Raw genomic sequence first — 27,524 nt, 5'->3', positions numbered from 1 at the left:
ACTGTTTTCAGCTGTAATGTTTTGTACAGTAATAGTGTGTGCCAAAAAAGAAATGCCCATAGAAAGGTGCCTGTATTGTTAGATGTCATTCTTTGCCGATAACTTTATGGCAACATGAGCGTAAACACTGACTGTTTGTCACAAGAGACAGCTGTATGTTGGATCTGAGAAGATGCATGTGCTAATTTGTCACAAAGCGAGTACAATATTGTGCAAACCATGTTGTGCCCTGTGTGCTGTTGAAACTGTGCAATTGTCTTAAATTGTCTATGTAGAATTAGTACATATATTAGAACTATTATTATTACTAATAATTACTAATATCATTATTATTAAGACCCTAACTAATTTTCAGGGAACAGCACAACTGGTCTACAGAGCCTGTTTGTTTATCAACCTGAAAAAGAAGAAGAACTATAAATAAAAGATCATATAATGTACAAGTCTGTACAATCCCACACACTACCCTGCAGTAATACATAGATCATACAGCTCAGTTCTATTTCAAATAAGGCACAGATGTATGGAAATCTGCTTCCCATTTTTATCAAATGTGATCTCAAATTATGTCTTAAAACTTATCAAATATTTTTTAAACAACAAAACAGATTTGAGTAACCCCCCCTCCCCTAATAGATGGCAGGGCAGTTCATTACAGCTTAAGCCAATAAGGTCAAACCTGACCTGACAGCAACTAGTTTGAAGAAAGGGACTTGTAATCCAGAACAAAATTAAAAGGGTGCAAGTCTGCCAAAGTTTAAGAAACCTATGAAACATCGGACTCAATATAGAAATCCCACAAGAAAACAATCTAAATCTTAAAATTTGTACAAAAATAACATTGGCATCATGGTTCTTCTTGTTCACCGTTTGTTAGTCCCTCTTTATTGATAGCATTGTCCACATGCTCCATTATCTAAAACACAAATAAGGCATGGTTACTGCACAAACACTGGTTTGTAAGCACAAACATTAACCATCAAACAGAAGCAAGTGGGTGCTGTGGTTTCTGCAGTGGAGTTGGTTGATACTAATAAAGTCACAGGAGGCTCAAAGTGATTGGTTGCTTTATGGGCAAATAATAATCCATATTCACTGTGTGGTAGTGACCTTAAAGATTCATGGCAACAGAGAGAAGGGTAAGTCTTCTTTGAACCTGGTGTTCAAAGGTTTCTTAGGACCCTCAATGTTGGCCTTGCTCCATCTTTTGGATACATAAAAAGCAGGCACCCACTCCCTTAGAGAAAACCTGGATTAAATGGCAGAGAGATATCCCTGAGTTGGATGAGGTGTGGAATGCTGCTTTTAAACTGGCCCTAGAGGTGTCAAACTCTATGAGGGATAGATACATACAAATAACATTTTTGAACAGAGTGTATTTAAACCCCATTGGTTAATTAAAATATATGATAATGTGTCCCAAATGCAGGGATGCTGGAGGCTCCATGTTCCATGTATTCTGGTCTTGTCCAGCAATTCAAAGATTTTGGAGGCAGATTCTTCAGTATATTAATGAGAAGTTTACTTGTCCAAATATTCACTACCCAGAACTCTGCTTTCTGAGAATCCCAGGGGCCCTACAACTTTAGTCATACTCCAGGTTGTGCTACTTGCTATACTAATGCACTGGAAATCTCTTGACCCACCTATCCTACGATTCTGGCAAAAACTAGTGAACAATTCCCTCCCAGAGCCAGAAACTCACCTACCTAGCTAGAGGCTGCCCAGAGAAATTCAACACTATATGGGGTACATGGCTTGACTTACAGAATAGCTAAGTGCGTTTAAGACCTATTCAAGGTCTGATATATCTCCTTCCCTCGCTGTCTGCCTTTTCCTTCCCTTTCTTTTGTTTTATTTTCTTTTATTGTAAATGTATGTAGTTTTAAAAATTTAAAGATAAAATCTTAAAATTAATAAAAAATCAGGCACCCAAATTATAAATATCAGTCTAAGATATATATATCTAACAAGCCATCTAAATAAATGTATGTATGCAGAAAGTAAAGATTTAGGTGCATGAGTGTTAATACTCTAGATAGGTGATAGTTCCCAGAATGCTGTTTTCCAAATCCATGATGTGTGGATAGGTCATAATTCAAGAGAGCACTTTGGCACCGAGGTCAATCAGAATGTCTTCAATGGGGTGCATGTCATTCAGCATTATTCCAAACCCATGACAGGCAGACAGGGGCATTTTGTCTGCAGATGTTCTCGGATTGAGGCCAGCATCAGACAAAATAGCCTATGTGTCACAAGCCCTAAAGAAAAATCATACAAATAATAAACATCTGTGTGAATGCAAAATTGTCTGGATAGCTATAGAACGAAGTAATACCTCATAGCCGCCTCCATTCCAAAACTTCTTCATTTCCTTCCTCCTCCAGGCAATGACAGAGCTGGTGAGAAGAGTGCAAGGTACCAAATACAAAAGAGCTGGCTGTCCCATCTTCATCAATGTCAGAACAATGAACGTCAAGACCATCCCTACGGCATAAGCTGCACAAATATTTTTTATGAAAGAAAATGTTATATTGGAGCAATTAGTAGAAACAGGATATATTTTTGAGGGCTTTAAAAAGTTTAATCCAACTGAATAATAACCCATGGTTCCTATACAATTAAAGGTGAGTATGATCAGCACATGGCCAACAAACAATGTGGTCCATAAAACAAGCAGGTGCTGAGAAACATTGGGTAACACCAACAGAACCTGTGCCATTATAATACATAATGGATAAGAGCAGTCTGGTGTATTTTTTAACTATCTTGCTTTGCAATGCCTGTTAATAAATATGTGGTCAGTACTGATGAAAAACCTGGAAACACAGAGTATACAACACTGGCACACTGGAACAGGTTTGGGATCTGTTATCCGGAAAACCGTTATCCAGAAATTTCTGAATTACGAAAAAGGCTGTCTCCCATAGACTCCATTATAATCAAATAATCCAAATATTTAAAAATTATTCCTTTTTCTCTGTAATAATAAAACAGTACCTTGTACTTGATCCAAACTAAGATATAATTAATCCTTATTGGAAGCAAAACCACAAAACCAGCCTATTGGGTTTATTTAATGTTTACATGATTTTCTAATAGACTTAAGGTATGAAGATCCAAATTATGTCAAGATCCATTATCTAGAAAACCCCAGGTCCAGAGCATTCTGGATAACAGGTCCCATAACTGTACTTTTGAGCAAGTGTCATAGAGTCTACATTGCATATGAATTCAAAGCAAGTATGCCTTCAATCTTTATTTTCTGTATGGACATATGAAAAGTTGAATATTTTACTTCATGAAAAGATTCTGGTTATTAGCTCTTCATTACCTCCCATGACATATCATTTATCTGTGCTCTGTGTAGTGCTGCTCTGTCATTTTATGTATATTATGACGTATGCAGGGATGTCATAGACAAAGTATCCCTAGAAGAAAATTTCCCTACAGATTTAAAGAGCTGCTATTGATAGATCACTAGCAGTAGTGGATATCTGGCAGTCAGCCTCCAATGAATATAAATATGTAAGCAGTGTATAACATACCTATAGTGCAACAAATGTAATAGATCATGGAAGAAGTTGATCGTACATCAAACCTTCGGCAATATGCAACCAACAGACCTGGAAAAAGCATACAGAGGAGATGAAGTTTAGTTTTATAATGATATTTCATTACTATTCCCAGACTTGGTATACTGATATAGGGGATCTCACGGCTATGTATTTTTTGATATAGAGAGCACAACCTATCAACATAGCATATCCTTACCACAGAGGTGGGGATGTGCTATATGTGTGAGTTTATACACTAGAAAATGCCCAAAAGCATAAACATAGCACCTATCCTCAGCTCTGGCATTAATTTCTAGAATTCTAGCATTACCAAGCTATCAGCTGGTGAAGCTTAGCACATATCATCAGCTCTGACACAGATTCTAGCATTACCAACGTTGCTTTAATTGCAGTTCATGGCAAAATTTATGTTTTCTGTACCAATCCTTGCAAATACACACAGGCAGCAATGTCAATGGGATGGGGGTGGAATTGGTATTAAAAAGCAATGTGCTTCCTCTGTAAGCATCTAATGGAGGTAGTATGAGACTTACAAACCTTAACTTTAATTTTTATTGCAAATGATCGATTGTCCAAAGCCCTCCAAACCACCTGCCATGTCAAATTCATATAGCAGCCAGGGTTTTCTCTGGCAGCTGGAGATAGGAACAATTTAGTACAGAGATTTAAACCATTTACATAATGTCAAAATACCTCTGTGCATTACTACCTTGCCAAGCTTGTATGTTCTCTTAAAGGAGAAGGAAAGGTTAAAACTCAGTAAGCTTTATCAGAAAGTTCTATATAAATACACAAGTAAACCCTCAAAGTAATTCTGCTCTGAGTCCTCTGTCAAAAGAAACACAGCATTTCTTTTCTTCTATTTTGTACACATGGGCTTCTGTATCAGACTTCCTGCCTTCAGCTTAAACCTTCGGGGCACGGCTTGACCATGCTGAGTTTGCTCCTTGCCAACTCCCTCCTCCACTCCCCACTTCCTGCTGTAATCTGAGCCCAGAGGTATGAGCCAGCAGGGAGAGATTCAGGCAGGAAGTGATGTCACACCAAGCTAATATGGCAGCAGCTATCCTAAACAAACAGAGAGAGCTTCTAGAGCCGTTTACTTATGTATGGTAAAGCATTCTACAGCATAAATATAGTGCTCTAGCTTGCACTATTTTGGCTAATCTAATGGCAATAATTGCCTCAGTTGCTTTCCTTCTTCTTTAAGAGCTTGCATTAACTTCCACTAGGTACACTTCGAAAACATACAGACATGTTAGACATTATGCAACAGCAATGAAACAGTTTATTAATATTAAATAAATTAAATTAAAAAATAATCATTTAGATACCTACCAGGCACAATAATATCCCCAAATCCTAGCAATGAAAAAGTCATTTGACATAGTGTATTTGCAGAGAACTCCAGCCTAGGGACCCTAATGACCACAGGTAACTGAAAAACAATTAGAAGTCATAAATACACAAAAGCAATGCAACAGTCTGTATTCAGAGAATAACACCAGCAGGTCACTTAGGTCCTGCAGTTTACAGATGCAGACAATAAAAAATGCATACAAAAAAAGCAAATACACATGAAAAAGCTACAGAGAATTGTGAGGACCTAAGGGCAATAACACACAGGGTGATGTTGTCATCTGCTCAAAACTGCCTCTGGCATATGTATTGGAGCAAATTGGAATCCCAGCTAGTAAAAATGTACTTAAGTAATTGTGAGCAAAAAGCAAGAGGATTGTTGATGACGATTTGGTGCCAACAACAAATCATCCATGTGTTTTCACCCAAAAATATGTCTATGAATGTTAATGCACTGAAATCTCTGCAACAAATATTATCAATGTGAAACATTCACTGACAATTACAATTTGATTAAAAAGCCTTGAATGTTTTGTGGGGACATCATCGGTACAAAAATAATATTCCTGACATGCACTTGCCATACAAGTTAACAGAATGGGTGATTTTGAGAGCTAAGTTATCCAACCACAGAGCAACTGATTGCTGAAGGGACATAATGCTCAAAATCACTTGTACAAAATTGCTCCATTACTTCCGAACAAAAACCCATCAAAGATATCAAAATGACTTACTTTTTCATTTGTGGAATATGGTTCATCAGGAACTTCTAAAAAGGTGTCTCCATTCTAAGGTCAAACACAAGTTTTGTACATGTGTTTATAAAATAAAATACATATTATATGATAAACCTATGTGGGCAAACTCGTTAATGATAATAAAATAGTAGATATTATATATCAGCACACAGACCTTTCTCGTCTTGAGAAATTCAGTGAGTGTTGTGCTATCTTTGATGATTGTGTTGAGCTACAACATGGCATCCAGGCAGGGCTGGAACTAGGGGTAGACAAAGGGCCTGCATCCAGGTAATGACAAATGCTGTTGCATGCCTTCTATACTATAGTATAGTATAGGTAAAATAAATTGCACAAGTTTACCTTTTCAGAACTTCCAGAGGGGCCTGATGCAACTTCAACCATTATGCTCTCTCCATTCTGAGAATAAACAATGCAATGAAAGGAGGCATAAGAAATCAGTGGCATAACAACTAGAAATATAAAGCCCTGAAGTTAATGGCAACTACAAATTCAAAGAACAGCTTTATAAAACCCTTTCTCCCAATCGTTCAATATGTTATAGAGGTCGTCTTGCTGGCCCTGTTCGGTAGGTTACTTTTAACAGATACCCCTTTTTTCCTGCATTTCCCTCTGCAAAGTTTACTGTATACAGCTCTGAGACACTATCAAGATGGCCGCTGAAATTCATCTGTCCTTCCTCCAATAACTGTGTGCTGAAGGATTAAAAATCTCGATCCTGCTCGCAGCTTTCCAACACAGGCTGCTGTGCAGACTCGCAGTCTTGGTCTGACCGCAGGAATGATGGATTGTGGGATTTTCTTTTTTATGTACTTAGCGCTATTTTAGAAAGTGTGGCGCTTGCACAGCTAAATGGTTGCAAATTGAGGAGGCTGCAGAACTGACTGCCAGTCCAATAAGTTCTAATGTTTAATAGACTTTCCTTATCCATTAAATTGCCTTCAGTTGAGTTCATGCCAGGTACAGAGGTCATGCATTTGATATGCTAGCTATATAAACTAACAGACTCGTTGCAGATCAGGGATGCCCAACCTGCAACCCTCAAATTAAAACTAACAAACTAACTTATTCGGTTAGAGGGTGTATGGGAAAATTTGAGAGAATATGGAAACCGTGGCTGGATGTTAATCCGATGGGGAATTCCTAGATAGTGGAAATAGCACTTCAGCTTGAGGAGGTGCCTATATAGGAGATAGTATATAATATGGGTGGAAGACAGGGGGTTGTATAATATATTGTATTTATGGTGTCAGCAGCCGGCTCCGCATGTGAGGGCAAAAGGAGGCACTATTGTTCTATTTCTAATAGTATGCGAATTGGGCCTGCATTGGTGGGAGAATCTTTATTTCCCTTTATTTGTGATAAGAAGCTATGTGATAGAATATTAAACGGTATAGAAATTGAGATAAACGATTTCCCTTTTTCCCCCCCTTTTTTTTTTTCTTTTGTTTTTCCAATTTTTTTTGACGTTGGTCTTGTTTTTTACTTTTGTATGTAGTGATTGTGTGTACTTATTGGGTACAGTTGAGCTCTGGAAGGAACAAATAGTTTAAGTTTTAGGTTAGGAACCAACATCAATTCCCTAAAGAACACTTGCACTTGTTAATTATGAGTAAATTCACTAACACCATTTAATAAGGCGCGGATATGGGTTGAGTAACAAGGGTAATGCGCCGTAGTATTACAAGGAATTGGTGTGTATATATTAGTATTGGCAATGGCACTATTGTACACCGGCACTTATTAATCACGCTCTCCCTTTTTTTCTCCTGGCCTCACCCCTCCCTCTCACACTCACTGCCTTTCCCCTCCCCCCTCCCCTTTTTTTTTTTCCTCTTTCTTTCTTTTTCTTTATTATTATTACGGCCACTTGGGTTTTAAAGGGGAAGAAGAATAAATAAAAGGACATAAGCTTTATAAATAAATATATGTTAAATTCACAACAACACTGGTATTCAATGTTGACAATTGCACAGGTATTTATTGTATAGATATGGTAAATTGTAACAACATTGGTTAGCTTGTAAACAGAGACACTTATCAATAATATCACATTAAGGAAAGGTTAATTGATGGGGGGTTTAATTATGTATGATAGGATGTTCCTTTTAAGATTTCTATTTCTTAAACTATGCTCTACAGGAATGTATGTATTTAATTGTTTAAAATAAAAAAAAATATAAAAAAAAACTAAAACTTGTTACAGATCAGGGATGCCCAACCTGCAACCCTCAAAATAAACAGACAGACTTGTTACAGATCAGCAAAGCCCAACCTGCAACCCTCAATATAAATGAACAGACTTGTTACAGATCAGGAAAGCCCAACCTGCAACCCTCAATATATTGTTGATCTAAAACTCTCACACAGCATTCCATCAGCAGCTGAAGGACTGGATTAAAGGGGTGGCTCACCTTTACGTTAACGTTTAGTATGTTACAGAATGGACAGTTCTAAGCAACTTTTCAGTTGGTCTTCATTATTTATTTTGTATAATTTTTAAATTATTTGCCTTCTTCTTCTGACTCTTTCCAGTTTTCAAATTGGGGTCACTGACCCCATTTAAAAAACAAATGCTCTGTAAGGCTGCAAATGTATTGTTATTGGTACTTTTTATTATTCATCTTTCTATTTGGGTAATCTGGGTCCTAGCAACCAGGCTGCTGAATAAAAAGCTAAATATTTAAAAAAAACACAAAAAATAAAAACCAACTGCAAATTGTCTTAGAATATCACTCTCTTAAGCATACTAAAAGTTAAGTCAGAGGTGAACAAACCCTTAAAATCTTGTTTTTTAGCGGTTTTGGTTTTCCAATACGAATTATTTAATATTTACTAATCTACAAGTTTTAGTTGACCAAAACTGGAAAAGAAATCCTAAACAACAGTTTGCTCAATTACAAAATATATGTGCATACATACCTTTGTGATGAATGGCGTTATGAATACAAAAAACACATCATACAATAGCAGGAGGCCAAGCAATATGACACATGCCTATAAGAAAACAAAGCACATGCAATCTATAAACAAGGGTGTGTAAGTGATGTAGTACAGTTTTTTTGTGGATATGAAAAAACTATTTAAATCAATGCAATAATAATATTAAATAATTATAGAATTCTTAGTTTTACTCTAGTAATGATAAACGTGTAGCAGAATACTTTTTTCAGTAGATATCCTTACAGCTTTAGTTTTATTTGGAATGGCCACAACACTTTTTTCCCCACCTTCGACTAAACATTATGAATAATTTTGTTTTATTGCCTCTAATCTTGACTTAGATGTTTGAAACCGTAATGTTGGAAAAATAAATTAGATTTGTTTTAGATTTGAAAAGGAAAAAAGATAATATGTATTGACTCTGAGGTGCCAATCTTTTATGGGCCCCATCCCCTATTGAACATAATCACTTACTTTTTAGGGCATGCAAAATCATATTCTTACTTTTTATGCAAGGCTAGCACTCTTCTTCAGTAAAAAAACGGCCCAGGGTACTATCTATGGGAGCACTGTGCCTCCATCTTGACTTGCTTGCTCTGCCCTTGGCCCGGGCATGCACATAGCCCAGTACAGTCAAAAAAAATATTATAGTGGCCATGCACCACCACAAGAAAATGTGAGGCTTCATTGGGAAACTTTGGGAGTAAAGATTCCTTGACTATAGAAAGTACCCCAGCTGATGCATTTTTCACAGTCTGGCTTAAAAAGTAAGAATATGACTTTTCTTATCCTAAACAGCAAGACCAGGACTAAATCAATCTAGCATTATAGTTCAGTGCTGCTGTTGAACTCAACCACAGGGAAGAAAATGGATTAAATTAACACCATTTAAAAAAATTCATAAAAGCTTGAATGAATGTGCCAGTCTATTACTAACTAATAAAATCTGAAATGCTGAAAATCTATCATGAATTCCCAGCTGACAATTCAATTTACTATATTTGCCCCTAGCATTTGGCTTAAAGAAGAGCAAAACCCCATCAGCATTATAGAGTTAAGACAGAGACTATGCAGCAGTAGTAATTGTTTCCCTTGATGCTGTGAATAATGTCAATGCTGCCTATAGATTTCTTTTACTTTTTCAACAGTGCACGTCACTGCTCCCTGATCACCGAGCAATGAGATGATTATAAAATTCCGCTCATGTCAATTCACTTAATTCAGGTCGTGGCCTGAAAGGAACACACTACACGAACACGTAGGAAGGGCCTCCAATAAATCTTGCACATATGTAAAGGGTGGGTGGAGGAGAGAAACTATGGGAAATTATGTAAAACAGAAATAAACTAAAAAGAAATGGAGGCTGCAGATAAAACATTTTTTGATCTGCAGTTAGAAGGCTGGAATTTGGGATAGACTGACATTTGGGAGATTCTAGACATAGCAACTGGGCACTTAAAGGAACAGTAATACCAAAAAAGTCAAGTGTTTTAAAGGAATGACAATATAATGTAATGTTGCTCTGCACTGGCAAAACAGGTGTGTTTGCTTCAGAAACGTTACTATCCTTTATATAAACAAACTGCCATGTAGCCATACGGGCAGCCATTTAAGCACAGGATACACAGTAGATAGCAGATAGGGTCTGAAGAATCCCATTGTATACTACAGAGCTTACCTGTGATCAGTTGTGTAACCTGTGTATCAGCTTTTGAAATCTTGTTATGGAAATTGTGTGTGTGTGTGTGTGTGTGTGTGTGTGTGTGTGTGTGTACATAAATATATATATTTATACATATACACACACACACACATATATATATATATATATATATATATATATATATATATATATATATATATATATATATATATATATATATATATATATATATATATACACACATACACACATATATATATATACACACACACACACGTATGTATATATGTATATATATATATATATATATATATATATATATATATATATATATATATATATATATATATATATACATACATACATACATACATACATACACAGAGAGATCAGCACTCACAGGTCTTAGAAAAATAAAAATAATTTATTAAAGAGCATGGACTAACGTTTCGGCTCTTCAAGAGCCTTTCTCAAAGTGATAGAGCCGAAACGTTAGTCCATGCTCTTTAATAAATTATTTTTATTTTATTTTTCTAAGACCTGTGAGTGCTGATCTCTCTTTTTTGTTTTGTATAGTCTATTTACTGATCACGCACCCAGGCACGTTTATTTTGCTTTATCGTGAGTGCAGGCATCCCTTGGAATATATATATATATATATATATATATATATATATATATATATATATATATTACTCTCCTCTCCCAGTCCCAGTGGTAATTTCAGACCCCCCCCCCCCCCAAAAAATACTCTATTTCCAGTTCCAGGCTGTTAGGTGGCTTGTTTATAAACCCAATTCTCGTGCTAAAGGTCATTTGAAGAATAATATTGCTATGTGTTAGTGTGCATACATATTTTGTGAAATTCAAGCAAGTGCAGGCATCAGAAATACATCTTACCTTAAAATTTGGCATTCTTAATGTCCTAATGAAGTTAAGGCAAAACGCAATTCCCAATATATCCTGCAAAATCCATATCCATCTAGTTAAAAAAAAAAAAAAAACTTATTGCACTACATTCAGTTTTAACACCTATTCTAGAGTTACTAGTATATATACTCGTTTTGTACATTATGTGAACACTTAAAATGCTAATTTAGGCAAGGCTTTCGTATTTAGCTTCCTTACTGCTTATTGTATTCTAAAACAATGTTTCATTTCATTTCTCCACGCATAAAAACATTTCAACAAGTTTTGTATGAATGATTGCTAAAGCCACATGAATATTCTTCAAAAGCCTACAGCAGTTGGTCCGTCATTATATTGACTATTTATAGGACCATGTAACTAGTGTCACGAGTTTCAAGTGTTGTTCCATTGCTGTTATCACGTACCTATCTTCATTCCTGAATACCACCCAAGTCACAGACACAGCTATGCAGAACGCAGCCAGAAGGAAGAGCCTCACTTCAGCACTTTTATTGCAACATGAAATTCTGTTCAAATGCAAAAAGACATTTTGTTAGAAAAATACTTTAAAGTATATCTAAACTAACATGCAGCACTATTTAACAGATTCACTCTGCTCAATAACAGATCTCAGCAACTGCTAGAGGCGCTAGACATAGAGGCTTTTAATTACATAATTTAATAAGTTTGCATTATTTTAGACAAGCAGCGATCATTCATATTAGACTCTAATAACAGAGGCTACACTGAGATTTTTTTTTTTGCTTCCTCTTTTTTTTTGCTTCTTCTGTACTGTTAAAAATGAAGTCTTGTTTTGAACCCTGAATTTATTTTACAGGTAGGGGGTGTCTCTTATCAAGAAATTCATTATCCAGAATGCTCCAAATTTTGGGAAGGCCATCTCCCATATTCATTCAAGTTAATATAAAGCAAATAATTATAATAGTTGTAAATGATTTCCTTTTTCTCTGTAATAATAAACCAGTACCTTGTACTTTAGCAGCCTTAAGGTATGGAAAGTTCCCTTATCAGGAAAACCCTAGGTCTTGATCATTTTGGATAACAGATCCTATACCTGTTCTGTATTTCCTTAACTGTTTTTGTAACTGTTATTGAAAGTGCACACACACACACCTGCCTGGTCAGACTTTGATCAGCTGAATTTATTTGAGCTTGAAGACTAGAACACAAAGCCTTTTAAGACAAAAGTCTATCCTATAATGTTATCATGCTTTCATATTGAGGCTAAATTCTCCAAATAGCAAACTTGGTATACACTATGATAAACATACACAGATTTTATTTCCATTATTCTATGAACACACCTGCACGTTCCATACGGGATGTTCTGTATTATTGCTGAAAGGCAATTGAACAGACTTGTCGCCGATGCCAAGCAAAAGACAGCGATGATAACATACACTACAAAAAAGAAGTTGATGTAAAAATTAACAAGAATGTCGGGACAAGACCCTATAGTGATGTAATGATGATGTGCAAAAAAACACAAAACATCAGACTGCTTTTCTCCTATCATCTACACAGGGACCAAACACACAGGTATCTACAACTGTAGAGACCGTAGTCCATCAGCAATCACAGCTTGCTTTTTTTATGCAGACAAACTAGGTTTCTCAGGCAGTAATAATCTTAATAGTAATCAACTCTCAATATGTATATTGGACAACGAAAAATAATAAAAACTAGAGATAGCTGGTATATAGAGATAAAAAAAAAACATTTTTACATTTATGACATAAAAAGTCACAATCGTTTTTATCAGAATGGAGAGTAAAATGGTAATATTTTTGTCAATAGACAACCAGGAATGAGTGCCTTGGTGGGAGAGCAACACAATTCTATACAAAATATCATGTCTGGTAGAACACAGAAGTCATGTTCAACAATGAAAAATTACTCTTTCACATAAAAATCTTACCTAACCATTTGTAAAAGAAATATAGCAGCAGCAACATGACACAGCATATCACAACAAACAAAATAATAGTAAGGGGAGTAAAAGTCACGTTGTCATCCTTTTTTCTTCCTTCTCTTTCAGTGCAAGCAGGCAATGGCCTCAGGTCTTCTCTGAAACAACAAGCAGAAAGAAATGCACTATAAGTTATGGAATCAGCTTTGACAGCTTAGATACAGGATAAACTGCAGAGTACTAACATCAACCAAGGATCAGCTGGCTAAAGTAGGTCATACACATACAAAATATATCAATAAAACTGTACAAAACAAAGTTGGACACAGTTTTCAATATGTATATGGTGGCTTGAAGATTTCAACTGATTATGGCTATCAAAAGGTTTGTCAATCATGCAAGTTAGATCATGTTGGCCACTGCATGACTGTACTCAAGAGAAGCTACATGCTGACAGCTCGAACAACAAAAATGTGGCCATACTATGCATAGCCCCTCACACATTATCTGCCAGTCAGTATCAGACAGACATTATCTGACCTGTTGGCAAATCTATTGGATACTGTTGGAGATTAGGTTATAGTACATTTACAATGATCTTTTCTATTTCTTATATTGCAAATACGTTTTAAAAAATTATTATAGCAATACACTTGTTTAGTGCATTCATTTGTGAGTGTGAAACTATCATTCTATACTTTGTTGTACCATTTTTATATTATTTTCGGGGGACTGGTTATGGTTATTGCATCCTTACAGTAAAGAAATACTTTTTTTTTTTTTGCACTAGAATATTCAACATATAGGGGCACATTTACTAAGGGTCAAATATCGAGGGTTAATAAACCTTCAAAGTAAAATCCTTCTAATTCGAAGGATTTACCGCAAATACTACGATCAATCGATCGAAGTAAAAATCGTTCGATCGAACGATGGTCGAAGTACCCAAAAAAATACTTCGGAATTCAAAGATTTTTTTACTTTGAATCCTTCACCCGAGCTCAGTAAATGTGCCCCTTAATGTTCACACCATTTACAACATTGTGGGTATGTAACGCTATCATTAACATAAATATATGTTGCACATAACTAGGGTTTTTTTCTTTTGTTTTACCATCAGAATAGTAAAAAAGGACACAGAATGTTTGCATCAAACATTTCTTCTCTGAATATTTGCTTTTATAAATGAATTGCAGCTACCCATCATGTTTTTTTAGAATAATTTCCTCGAAAGAGGAAACAAATTGGGGGGATACACACATTATAACTATATAAAACACACAGAAGAAGCAGATTTATTTGAAGTATCTGGCATATAAAAGTGCACACAAACACACCAAGTGCACAAATACATATAAGGTCACGTCATTCAATTAATGGACAAAGTTCTGTCTTTTACTTCCACTCTTCTGAGTGGCTCAGAACTGAAGATAGTAGGGGAGGAGCTGTTCCTTGGCCTGCGTATAGCCCCGTCTGGCACTAGCCTTATACAGCAACAGTATTTACCCTTTCATAAAGTCAAACTTACAGCTCTGAGAGTCCACTCCAGTAACCTCCCAGTGCTACAGTGAATACAGATATAAGAAAGATGAGCAACATGCTTAAGTCGAATTTTGGTAATACAGGGGAATACAGAGTCACTCTTACACTGCTCCCAAGGCTCTGCAAAACAGAACAAAATGGGTATTTGGTTACAAAATAGTCTCATAATGACTGACGTAGTTGTTCATTTAATATGCATTTAATTTTTATAAAGCCAGCAGTGTAGCCAGCATTTAGAATAATAATACAGAAAAGAGAGAGCTAATAAAATGTCTAAATATTGTAGCAATTTGATAAGGAGACGTTAGCATGCCAGGTACTTAAAAAAAGAAATGAAGAAAACTTACCGGTTTCATATCTTTAACATCTCTATACCTAATGTAGGCAATCGGGATTGTCAGAAACTTAAAATCACTTCTGTTATCTACTAGAGAAGGCTGTGGGGAGAGGAATGTATAGTGCATGTTTAAATCTAATGATGTGGCTTTCTAAAAGAGCATACACAATGGTAAATCATACATGCCTTTTTTGTAATGCAGTGGATTAAAAACTAACTTATGGTACAAACAAACATACACACAATATGTATGCTGTCCAGGAACTACTTTAATTCCTCAGTCTACAAGGTTTTACATCTCTAATGTTTATAATGGGTCAATAAGACAGTAATCTTTCCATTTGAAATTTCAATAAAACAGTTTAAAGCAGTGGCAAAAGCTAATTTATTACATTTTATCTGAACAATTAAATGCACTGCAGTGTCAGGGCTAAGGGCCATGTCAAACTATGTCAATCTACACAGGGAGAGAAAATGCTGATCTGCTCCATTCTGCCCCAACATCATCAGATAAGCAGATTTGATATTTCAGTGTGAAAATCTGCCCTGTCTGCAGGCTGACAAGCCAATGCCAATCAGCACACTCTGATATCAGGGCAGAACCCAGTACAGATAGGCTAACCAAGAAAACACCTAGGGGTGTTGCTCATAGCAACCAGTCAGATGTAGATCAGATCTTGATTAAGGTACTAGCTCTAGATCAGATCAGGGGGTCTATTTATCATGCTATGTAAAAGTGGACCTCGATAAAGCAGGGACCTCGATTCTGGGATGGCAGTCGATGTGATTTACTTAGACTTTGCTAAAGAATTTGATACAGTGCCACACAGAAGGTTACTGGTTAAATTAAGGAATGTTGACCTGGAACATAGTATTTGTACCTGCATAGAGAACTGGCTAAAAGAGTGGTGGTAAATGGGACATTTTCTAATTGGATCAGTGTTGTTAGTGGGGCTCTGTACTAGGCTCCTTGCTTTTCAACTTGCTTATTAATGACCTGGAGGTGGGCATTGAAAGTACTGTTTCTATTTTTGCAGATGATACTAAATTGTGCAGAACTATAGGTTCCATGCAGGATGCTGCCACTTTGCAGAGTGATTTGTCTAAGTTGGGAAACTGGGCAGCAAACTGGAAAATGAGGTTCAATGTTGATAAATGCAAGGTTATGCACTTTGGCAAAAATAATATAAATGCAAGTTATACACTAAATGGCAGTGTGTTGGGAGTTTCCTTAAATGAGAAGGATCTTGGGTTTTTTGTAGATAACAAGAAATGATGTGCAGTGTCATTCTGTGGCTACTAAAGCAAATAAAGTTCTGTCTTGCATAGAAAAGGGCATTAACTCAGGGGATGAAAACATGTACGTTGATGTATAATCGTTTGTTTCTTTTGGCAAACAATACGATTATATCTGTTCATATAATCGTTCTCCGTGAATGGCATATCGTATGGTAAAACTATAGTCAGAAGATCGTTTAACGATATGATTGTTCATCGCAGAACGATAAAAGCCCATTTATGGCCACCTTAACTGGTGAATTCGAATTGCTGATTGGTTGCTCTGGGCAACATCACTGGTAATGCTTCACTCACAGCATGACAAATAGGCCCCCAGTGTGACATAGCCCTAAAGCCCAAATAATACGAAGGGGTTCGCCTCCGAAATGTTACATCTGATGGATTAAAGTTGCAGGGGTTTCATCCACCTTTAAATTGCCTTCGGTATGCTTGGTTCATTATTGTCTGTAGATTCATTAGTCAAATCAGCATGACAACCTTGTGGTAAATTAACAATCTACCATCTAACAAATGTGCCTACTTGCACAGGCCAAACTTGTAATTTAATAGAACGTAAAACAAAACGAGAATGTAAACTTACCAGTCCTTCTTTACTGGCAACAAGGAGTATTCTAGCTCCACCATATTGAGCAAAGGCAGCTTTTTCTAGTATCGAGCAGTTTCCAAACAAAACTACAACTGCCTTATCCTTTAAACGTGACTGAGGAACTTCTGAACCACTGCACAATGAAAGGGAGCTCAGGTCCTCCAGTTCATAGTATGTCTAAATAAACAAACAAAAGTTATCGCACGCATAAACTGTTATAAACGTAAAGAACATCCTATATAAAAACAAAAAAGAACTTTGCAATTAAAGGGGAACCATAACAAAAATGAATATGTAATATAAACTTCAGATCACGGAAATATGAAACATAAATATAATAAATAAAAATTCTGTACCGATCCTTCACTGTCTCCCTCTCAGCAACCTGTCATTCTCTCTTCATGCAGAAGCTGGGGGTCAGATTCTGAATGATAGGTTGGTCTAATAGATCTTTTAGAAGGGACTTCTTTTCCTGACAGATGTATTCGCGCTCACTCAACTAACAGACTCCAACACAAGCCAAATCAACAAAATAATGGACTCTGGTACAAATCCTGCATGGCAAGAAACAGGATTTGTGTCAGAGATGGTTATTTTGAATTACTACTAGGAAAAGCATGCAACCCCCCCAAGAATGAAGGGGGGGTTAAGAATTTTTTAATTGATCATATTTTGAAAGTTTTTTTATAGCTCTGTTTGCCTATTGAAGTCAATATTTTTTCCTTCCGTCAATAAAAAGCTGGTACCAAGGGGCACTATTTATTGGCAACATATACCTATATGTGATTGTACAGCACAGTCGAAACAAATTAGCCAATGTGTTTGACAAGTCTACGCCAGACCTCAGAAATCTGTCATATTAGGACCTCGCTTTTACATACCCGGATTGCATTGCACAGAAATTACATTACACCCTTGCGGTCCACGCTGGTAAGACTGCATACCGATTTTATGGTTTCACGGGTTTCAGGTCCCCAGGAAAAAAATAAAAATGGGGTCCTACTGTATTTGGTTTTTCTACTGCTTGTTTTAAATTGGTCTCAAATTTGCTCATATGGAGCTCAAGATTGAAGTATGGTAATGCTATAGATTAGTCACAATGCATGGTATGGGAACATCATGGTTTAAAAGATCATAGCAGTTGCAGAAAAGGTACTGTGGGAATCCAAATGGCAGCCTTAGTAATACATTCTTAGAGGAAATGCAGCAACACCAGGTAACTTTAAATAGAAATCCGCTTGCTTTATTCACAAAGGAGTTTTTAGGACAGAATTAACTTGTAATGGTGTGTAACAAAAGCACAAGTAAGTCTCAAATTTTGTTCATTAACCTGAACAGCCAGGTTCACTGGCAGACTGACCACACAGGTCTTTTGCCCATTACAGCAAGCTTTTAGCCCCACTTAGGGTAGTTAGTCCATACCTCAGTTTAAATAGCCTTGGTTTTCTCCCAAGTTTTCCACACAAACTCCCTTTGCTTCAGAAAACCTCACAGTTCTCCTGCTTTTCCCTGGGAAGAGCTCCCCCAGGTGGTGACATCACTTGCCACACCTGCATTCATTATATTTTATGCGGATTCCCCACCCTCTATTATTCTCCTCATTTGCTGGGTCTAATTCTGGGATATATGTACATACCCTCTAGTGTTTTCCCAGACACTGTGCCATAGTACATAATATTCTAAATATGCTTATAGCAGCACATAAAAAAGGAGATTTTGTGTACTCACCCTTAAATCTCTTTCTCTTCAGTCGCTTGGGGGACACAGGGACAGTGGGGTATAGCTGGCACCACTAGGAGGCAGGACACAATAAAAAAATAGAAACTTGATCCCTCCTCCTCCTGTTATACCCCTCCTCTGTAGGCAGAGACACTCAGTTCGTACCAAAGGAGAAACAGGAGGATATTAAAAATCAACAGAAAAACTGACTACTAATTATAAATAATTAATTACAAGAAGAACAGATGGTTGAGTCAACCAAGTCTGAAGCCAAGAGAAGGCCTCTTTCCAGGGAGGGAAGCCCTGTGTCCCCCAAGCGACTGAAGAGAAAGAGATTTAACGGTGAGTACACAAAATCTCCTTTTCTCCAGGTCTGCTTGGGGGACACAGGGACAGTGGGGACATACCAAAGCTGTCCCCTGAATCAAGAGTGGGAAGTAGAGGCCTACGTGGAACCAGCCACTGCAGCCTGAAGTACCTTCTTGCCGTAGCAGGTGTCAAACTGGTCAAATTTGGCAAAAGTATGGATTGAAATCCACGTTGCAGCCTTGCACAATTGTTCCGCTGAGGCTTGGTTTCGAAAAGCCTAGGACGCACTCATTCCTCCTGTGGAATGTGCCCTGATTGAGTCTGGGGGAACCTGACCCTGTGATGAATAGGATCTCTGGGTGGCCTGTTTTATCCAGCGGGATATGGTAGTCTTAGTAGCTGGTGTGCCCCTGAGAGGGCCTGAGGGAAGGATGAAGAAGAGTCAGATTGACGGATGTCCTTGACCCAGTGCAGGTAAAACTTGAGGGCCCTAACGGGGTTGAGTGTGTGCAGTGCCGCTTTTTTCGCATTGGAAAGGGATGGGCAGAAGGTAGGAATCGTAATTTCCTGGTTAAGGTGGAAAGTGGAAACCACCTTGGGAAGAAAAGAGAGAGAGAAGAATGAAGTACTGCCCTGTCGTTGTGGAAGGTCAACAGAGGAGACCTACAAGAGAGGGCAGAGATCTTAGATACTCTCCGTGCTGAGGCAATAGCCAGCAGAAAAACGGTTTTCCGTGTGAGCCATTGAAGTGGTATAGAATCCATGGGCTCAAAGGGAGTGTGTTGCAGGGCACGTAGGACTAGGGTTAAGTCCCTATTGGGCACCAGTGAACGTACCGAGGGCTTTATGTGGGCCTCTCCCTGAAGAAAAATATTAACATCGGGGAGCAAGGCGAGACGTCTTTGGCACAGGATGGAATGTGCCGAAAACTGAGATTTCAGCGACCCGAGGGACATGTCCAAGGACAGTCCCTCCTGTACAAAGGCCAGAAGGTGTGGAGTGGAAAACTTCAGATGAAGGAATTGTAATGAAATAAAAAGAAGAGCAAAATAAATACTAAAATACTCCTGAATGCAGGAGACGGTCCTAACCTCCTGAAGACACAACAAAACTGAGTGTCTCTCTCTACAGAGGAGGAGGAATCAAGTTTCTATTTTTTAATTGTGTCCTGCCTCCTAGTGGTGCCAGCTATACCCCACTGTCCCTGTGTCCCCCAAGCAGACCTGGAGAAATAATAAAATGTATGAAATAATGGCGCTTCCGGTACTAAGCAAAGAAGTGTTTGAAAAAAAAAAAAAATACACTTTTTTTTCAATCCAACACATCTATTATAATAGGTTGTCTTCTCCATATTTATGTAGGTGGTGTCACATGGTTGAATTCTGTTGCCTGATTAGTCACTTCAGTACTTTTGCAAATATGTAATTAGGCAAGCAGACTCCTGATTAGTCACTTCAGTACTTTTGCAAATGTGTAATTAGGCAAGCAGACTCCTAACAACTGGCTACTTGCAAAAGGAGTCATAAAAGGCAACTTGCTTGTTACCTGACCTGGCCACATTTTTCAAATGCCAAGTATTAAAGGACAAGGAAAGCCCGACATACCTTTTGTCTCATAGGAAAACCACAAAAACTACTAGTACAAAACTTTGCCAGGTAAAAATTGTCAATGTCCTATAGAAGTCAATCGGAGCTTTGATGGTCCTATTAGACCATTTTAAATCAATTAAGACTTTTAGAGGTTTTCGCATTTTATTTTCCGCTATGAATTATCTGACAAACTCTAGATTTTAGGTATTTGTATTTTTAGTGCATTGTTCAGCGTAATTTTCCATTTGTACTTTTTTTATTTGGATCCTTTAATAAATGTCATGACATTCGTGGTTTTAGAGTTTAGTTGTGGCTTCAAAAATCTCTAAAACAAGTAAAATACAACATTTGATAAATAGGCCTCCACAAAAGTGGTCAATTTTATACTGATTTTGGAAATCTGCAAATAGACACTAAGGGGGTTATTTATTAAAGTACGAGTTGTGTTTTCTTGAAAAATGTTAGTTTTTTCGAGGGTAGTTCCAATACAAAAAAAAAAAATTAAAGTTTTCAGGAAATAAAAAATAAATTTTTCCCCCCCAATTATTAGGCCCTGAAGCTGCTAAATGTCAGAATCTGAAAATACTCCATCTAAAACCTGTCGACATCATGTAAAATTCAATGGCAGAGTTACTTTTAACCATCTGAAGATTTTTTTGCTTTCATGATTTTATTCTGGTTTGTGATAAATTTGAGGTATTCAATGTTTATTCGAGGTAGAAAAAATCCTCACAAACTTGACCTTTAATAAATAACTCCCTAAGTATAATGCAGCACAACACACAGCTAGATAAATGAACTGAAACTGAATGGAGAAACAGGTAGCCCAGGGTGCTAACAATGAGGGTGCTAGCACGTAAGGCTGAAAATTGCTAGCCTAAAACATGGAGTGCTCAAAAGGAAAGCAGCAGAACGTAAGACTTCCCTGCCAGTCCTTCACTGCTTGCCTTTGTCCAATCCTATCACCAGTACTGGATACAGAAATTATTAATCAGACATAAAAAATCCACTTCTGTGTTTGCAATACATATACATAAAACTAATAGCAGTCTCTTGTAGAAAAAGCCACCATGGACATTGTCACCCACAAGTAGCACCTTTAACTCACGGCATTAATATAGGATGCTGGTAGTGGTGTCCATGTATAATTGTATGTTATACAATAATCCTTTTCAGAGGGAGGATCCTGATCTCCAATTGCATGTAAAATTCCTTGGTTTGCATGCACCTAAAAAAGCAAACAGAAATTTGTCAGACCTGCCACAGAACAAACAGTCTATCACGTCTGTAAACTCATGCTTTATGCCTGACTGATTTTTTTTTTTTGTTTAAGGAAAATTGTACCTATGAGCTTGACGGAAAAATGCTATTTTATTTGCTGACATGTTGCAGCTGGCATGGAACTGCCCATGTCACTTCACACCGATTGTAATGGAAACCACCTAACATCACTAGAGATGGTTCCATTTAAACTCAAAGCCCCATTATCAATGGGAGGTGGGAGTGCCATTTCCAGCTCTCATCCAAGTAAAGATAAAAACACTTCATCTTCCACAGCTTTGTAAGCAAAACCACGTCTATACCCGCACCTGGAAATTCTATCCGCAACCCGCAGGGTACCGCAGATTCTTGCGGGTACCTGACCCGCTGCAGGACTCTGAAGGAGACTGTCAATACATTATTGGCATGAATAGCACTTTTATCACTTATTTTTTGTTGTGTATGTATGTATGTATGTATGTATGTATGTAGGTATATATATATATATATATATATATATATATATTTATTTATTTTAAATCTTTTTGGAACTGTTGCTGAATGGTTGATACAGCAATGTTTTCTCAACTATCAACTTTATGGGTAGAACTACATGGGCGATTTAGGTCTGATACAATGCCACGTGACAAAACGATGGCGTCAAGTCAGATGCGAAGAGGATAAGGTTAGTTGTAGAAATGTCGGATGTAGTCGCAGTGTCTGCATCCGACAGTCGTGTTGTGTCGGATGCACGCTGCGACTTCATCCGACATTTCTATTTCTTACCTTATTTCCGGCACATCCGACTTGACGCCAGCGTTTTGTCGCGTGGCGTTGGATCGGACCTAAATCGCCCATGTAGTTCTAACCTTAGAGCTATGAGAACCCTCACCAAAAGTTCAACCTCCTAGGGTGGATTGAGCCAAATAATCCAACAAGCCCTACAATTCTCAATTGTTAATCGAATTATGAATTGTAGGGCTTGTTGGATTATATGATCTCTCATTTAAAAACTCCAACTCTGTCTGTTTTCACCAGTATGCACAGATGCAGTCTCTGAACAGCTGGCAACACTGAATTTACCATAAGCTTTTATTATCTGACCCATTTTAAATCTCCTGAGAAATTGAGAAGAGATAGAATGAGTAATGTTCTGGTACATGTACTGATGTCACGTCTATAAACTGTGCCCAATAGTTTTATTAACCTATGATCTGTTACAGTGTTGAATTATTATTTGTTTGTGAACAAAAATGTATAAGGAATCAAAAGTCACCAATAAATCAATTTTGTTGCATAGTGAAATGTAATACTAGATTTACCCACTAACTTGATTATTGTTGTTGATGAAACCTACATAATAAAGGCTCATTTACAGATAGCAGGACATCAGTCCCTGCCCCAGTGAAGCTTACAATCTATGGCCCCGATCACTTTCACACAGACAAGAACCAATTATATATGGGTTTATTAACTTACTTATATGTTTTTGGAAAATTCCCTTTGATTAGATATTACATTATATTTCATAATATTATATTCTTATTTATTTTGCCATTTAATTAATTGTATAACTGAAAAGTAGTAAACAACTACTGTAGGCAATATTGGGGGTCATTTTTCAACACCGGCCAAACTTGCACCTGGGCAGTAACCCATGGCAACCAATTAGATGTTTGCTTTCACTGTTCTGCCAGCAGCTGGCTGAATAAAACTAATCTCTGAATGGTTGCTATGGGTTATTGGCCAGAAATGATAAATGAGCCCCACTGTATTAAAAAACAAAAAACTAATGTTACGTTTTATTTCACAAATTGTAAAATCTAGGAACAACGAAACTGGTAAATGTGGCATGTAAAAAAGATTGTACACCCTAGTAAGTTTTGACACTAATCACATATTATAAATGTCTTTTATATCCTGCTGAGAGTCTTTCATTTCTGGTTGTAATGACTCTGCCCACACAGATTTCATCTAATTCTGAGAACTTCTTGGGCTGTCTTGCATGTATAAGATCTACCCAGATACTTCCAATGACATCAGAGGATTGTGAGGACCATTCCAAAACCTTTAGCTTGATTTTTCTTCAAATAGCTCATGGTGGCTTTTATATGTTTAGTATCACTATTCTGCTGTAAGATCCACCCCCTCTTCAGATGCCACACAACACTAAAGCATAATGAATCCCCTTTGTAAACCTTGCTTTTCAACTTGTTTATTAATGACCTGGAGTTGGACATTGAAAGCACTGTTTCTATTTTTGTTTCAATGTTGATAAATGCAAGGTTGTGCACTTTGGCAAAAATAATATAATTGCAAGTTATACACTAAATGGCAGTGTGTTGGGAATTTCCTTAAATGAGAAGGATCTAGGGGTTTTTGAAGATAACACGTTGTCTAATTCTGGGCAATGCAATTCTGTGGCTACTAAAGCAAATAAAGTTCTGTCTTGCATAAAAAAGGGCATTAACTCAAGGGATGAAAACATAATTATGCCTCTTTATAGGTCCCTGGTAAGGCCTCATCTGGAGTATGCAGTGCAGTTTTGGACTCCAGTCCTTAAGAGGGATATAAATGAGCTGGAGAGAGTGCAGAGACGTGCAACTAAATTGGTTAGAAGGATGGAAGACTTTAATTATGAGGGTAGACTGTCAAGGTTGTGGTTGTTTTCTCTGGAAAAAGGTGCTTGAGAGGGGACATGATTACACTTTACAAGTACATTAGAGGACATTATAGACAAATAGCAGGGGACCTTTTTACCCATAAAGTGAATTACCGTACCAGAGGTCACCCCTTTAGACTAGAAGAAAAGAACTTTCATTTGAAGCAACGTAGGGGGTTCTTCACAGTCAGGACAGTGAGGTTGTGGAATGCACTGCCGGGTGATGTTGTGATGGCTGATTCAGTTAATGCCTTTAAGAATGGCTTGGATGATTTTTTGGACAGACATAATATCAAAGGCTATTGTGATACTAAGCTCTATAGTTAGTATAGGTATGGGTATACAGAATTTAATTAAAAGTAGGGAGGGTGTGTGTATGGATGCTGGGTTTTCATTTGAAGGGGTTGAACTTGATGGACTTTGTCTTTTTTCAACCCAATTTAACTATGTAACTATGTAACTTATAATAATACTGTAATGCTACTGAATAACTTACACTTACATAATGAAATGTGAAAATCAGCACTGTACGAATGTGCCACCAATACATCTGCTGTCTTATAAGTCTTCATTTATATAAGCTTAGTTGCAAACAAAGGAAAATTATTTCCACTGGAACTGTCAGCTGACCATTTTTTCACACAATACATGCACAAAAATGGGTTTCGCACCTGCCACATATGATGTCCATAATGTTATTTATTTTAGCAATAAAATTTTGTTTGTGCATCGTTACATATTTCCAAATGAAACGTGTTGTTTACAAATACCCCTAGATCCTTCTCAGTTAAGTAAACTCCCAACACACTGCCATTTAGTGTATAGTCATTAATAAACAAGTTGAAAAGCAAGGGACTTAGTATAGAGCCCTGCGGTACTCCACTAACACTGGTCCAATAAGAAAATATTCCATTTACCACCACTCTTTGTAATCTATCTTTTAGCCAGTTCTCTATCCAGGTACAAATACTATGTTCCAGACCAACATTGCTTAACCAGTAACCTTTTGAGAGACACTTTATCAAATGCTTTAGCAAAGTCTAAATAGAGCACATCCACTGCCATCCCAATATCCAGGTCCCTGCTCACCTTCTCATAAAAGGAAATTAAATTAGCCTGGCAAGATTTATTGCGCATAAAACCATGCTGGCACAAACTCATTATAATTTGCAATGAAGTCCAGTATCTTATCCTTTAATAACCCTTCAAAAACTTTCATGCTACTGATGTCAACCTAACCAGCCTATAGTTTTGAGGCTAAGAACAGGATCCCTTTTTGAATAGAGGCACCACACTAGCGATTCACCAGTCTCTTGGCCAGAGCCGGGCCAACCCGGCCAGGCGCCCTAGGCAACCTGGCCGGCCACGGCACCAGCTTAGTGTGGGCTCAATCGCGCATGCGCGAAACTACGCGCAAGCGCGCATGTGCGAAGCTACGCGCCAGCGCGCATGCACGAATCTATGCGCCAGCACGCATGCGTGTGTAACCACATTTAAACAGAAATTTAACAGCGGCAGCCAGGGAGACACAGGATCGGACATGGGGTAGGCGACAGAGCAGGTACGTGCCTGGCGCCCCTCAGCTTTGCGCCCTAGGCACGTGCCTACTCTGCCTACCCCTAGTTCCGGCCCTGCTCTTGGCACCATGCCAGACCTTAGTGAATCCTAAAACATGGTAAAGAGGTTTGGCAATCACAGAGTTAAGCTCGCTAAGTACCCTGGGATGAATACCATCTGGCCACGGACCTTTGTTCTAGTGTCTTTTGCATTTCCTCGTGTGTAAACCACACATCGTTAGTTGTATTACTAGAATTTCCAGTATACCTTATAGTGTGAGAATTGTTTCTGATCCCTGAAAGACTTATGGTGGCCAAAGACGCAAAGATCCTATCGTATGAATTGAGGATTCTCCCTGTGTGGAGAGTCCCGACATTTTTTTCTTCCGGTGGAGATCGGTAGTTTGGTCGATCGGACAGGTTTGATTTTGTCCCGACCAATCCCGCCGGAGCCCATTGTGCTCTCATCGTAATCTGATCGTTCACCATAGGGCCGAATGTTCAGATTACCCCCGATATAGCCATGCCCGTTAGTGGTATATCGGGGAAAGATCGGCTCGTTTGGCGATGTCGCCAAACGAGTGGATCTTTTCGTCTATGGCCACCTTTAGGGGCAGGTTTATCAAAGTGGGAAATTACAACTCACCGCCACAGGAAAACTCGCTTTCTGTGCATTCCTATGGAATTTCTTTAAGCGTATTTATATACGGAGAACTTAACACAATTCTGAGAATCACATAGGAATGGATAGAAAGTGGTTGAGCTTTTCTGAGGCAAGTTCTAAATTTCTCACTTTGATAAATCTACCCCCCAGCTTTTGGTCTGTATTAGAAACCAAGAGAATGGTACGCTAGGGTCCCTGAAACTAGAGACAAATGCCAAATAGCGTGACAGTAATAAACCATCTTTGCTACAGAAGAAGGAGAGACAGACAAACCTATATTGGAGGTAATGTAATAAAATCACTATTCAAATGTTCGAAAACAGACGTCTGCTCGGTTGCCTGTGGTTACTAGACCTAAGCAAAACGCTGTATTTATATCGTGCCCTTATAGGCTTCTGCTGTTAGCGTATACCGACATTATATCGATCCCAGTACCCTCGGCAAATCAGCCGCCCAGTCCCTTTACCTGAGGCCAGTGCAGCAGCAGCATCAGTAGAGAGAGACCCAGCAGCACGGACGAGTCCATTCTCCAGCAGCGCAGCTGTCAGCTTAAACCAGGAACCGGGTCACGGATACATGTAAATAAGACGCACAGTCCGTGTCTGGAAATGACGTCCGCCTTTTAACGCTTTTTTCGCCACTTTCCACCATGGGGCTCGAAGGCCAAGCACAACCCGAGGCCGATTACACCTTGTAATGCGTTGCCACAGGCAGAGAATGAAAAGTGATAATGGATACCCCCCGAATTCTGCCACACACTGGCCGCGTCTGGATACCAACAAGTGATGCTTGATAGGACAAACTACAGGGGCGCTCATGCGCACTGATTGTACTAAACAAAATCACTTCCTGGTCTCTGCG

General features: G+C 38.0%; 1 protein-coding gene across 2 annotated transcripts; it reads right to left on the bottom strand.

Moving 5' to 3' along the window:
- Nucleotides 1–332: 332 nt before the first annotated feature.
- sppl2a.L (signal peptide peptidase like 2A L homeolog) lies at nt 333–27,524 on the bottom strand. 2 transcript variants are annotated; one of them, XM_041586791.1, is made up of 16 exons: nt 27,130–27,524; nt 21,630–21,749; nt 16,899–17,081; nt 15,030–15,119; nt 14,669–14,802; nt 13,150–13,298; nt 12,536–12,632; nt 11,636–11,737; nt 11,202–11,283; nt 8,618–8,692; nt 6,038–6,094; nt 5,672–5,725; nt 4,917–5,016; nt 3,549–3,626; nt 2,339–2,499; nt 333–2,261 (listed from the first exon to the last, which is right to left on the bottom strand). In XM_041586791.1, the coding sequence occupies exons 1-16, from the start codon at nt 27,187–27,189 to the stop codon at nt 2,253–2,255; spliced, it is 1,551 nt and encodes a 516-aa protein (XP_041442725.1). In that variant the 5' UTR covers nt 27,190–27,524; the 3' UTR covers nt 333–2,252. The 2 variants fall into 2 exon arrangements, with proteins under 2 accessions (XP_041442725.1, XP_018108594.1); XM_018253105.2 differs by having other exon boundaries at nt 333–916; nt 27,130–27,523.

This window comes from Xenopus laevis, chromosome 3L, assembly GCF_017654675.1.
Source record: "Xenopus laevis strain J_2021 chromosome 3L, Xenopus_laevis_v10.1, whole genome shotgun sequence".
NCBI lineage: Eukaryota > Metazoa > Chordata > Amphibia > Anura > Pipidae > Xenopus > Xenopus laevis.
Note: the sequence above shows the minus strand (reverse complement) of the source record. Positions and strands in the feature narration are given on the sequence as shown.

Coding starts and splice junctions, on each gene's coding strand:
- sppl2a.L (XM_018253105.2), bottom strand. CDS start 27,189: ATGGACTCGTCCGTGCTGCTGGGTCTCTCTCTACTGATGCTGCTGCTG. Junction 6,095..8,617: donor TAACGCCATTCATCACAAAG/GTATGTATGCAC, acceptor GTTTATTCTCAG/AATGGAGAGAGCATAATGGT. Junction 917..2,338: donor GGAATGGAGGCGGCTATGAG/GTATTACTTCGT, acceptor TTTGTGTTTTAG/ATAATGGAGCATGTGGACAA.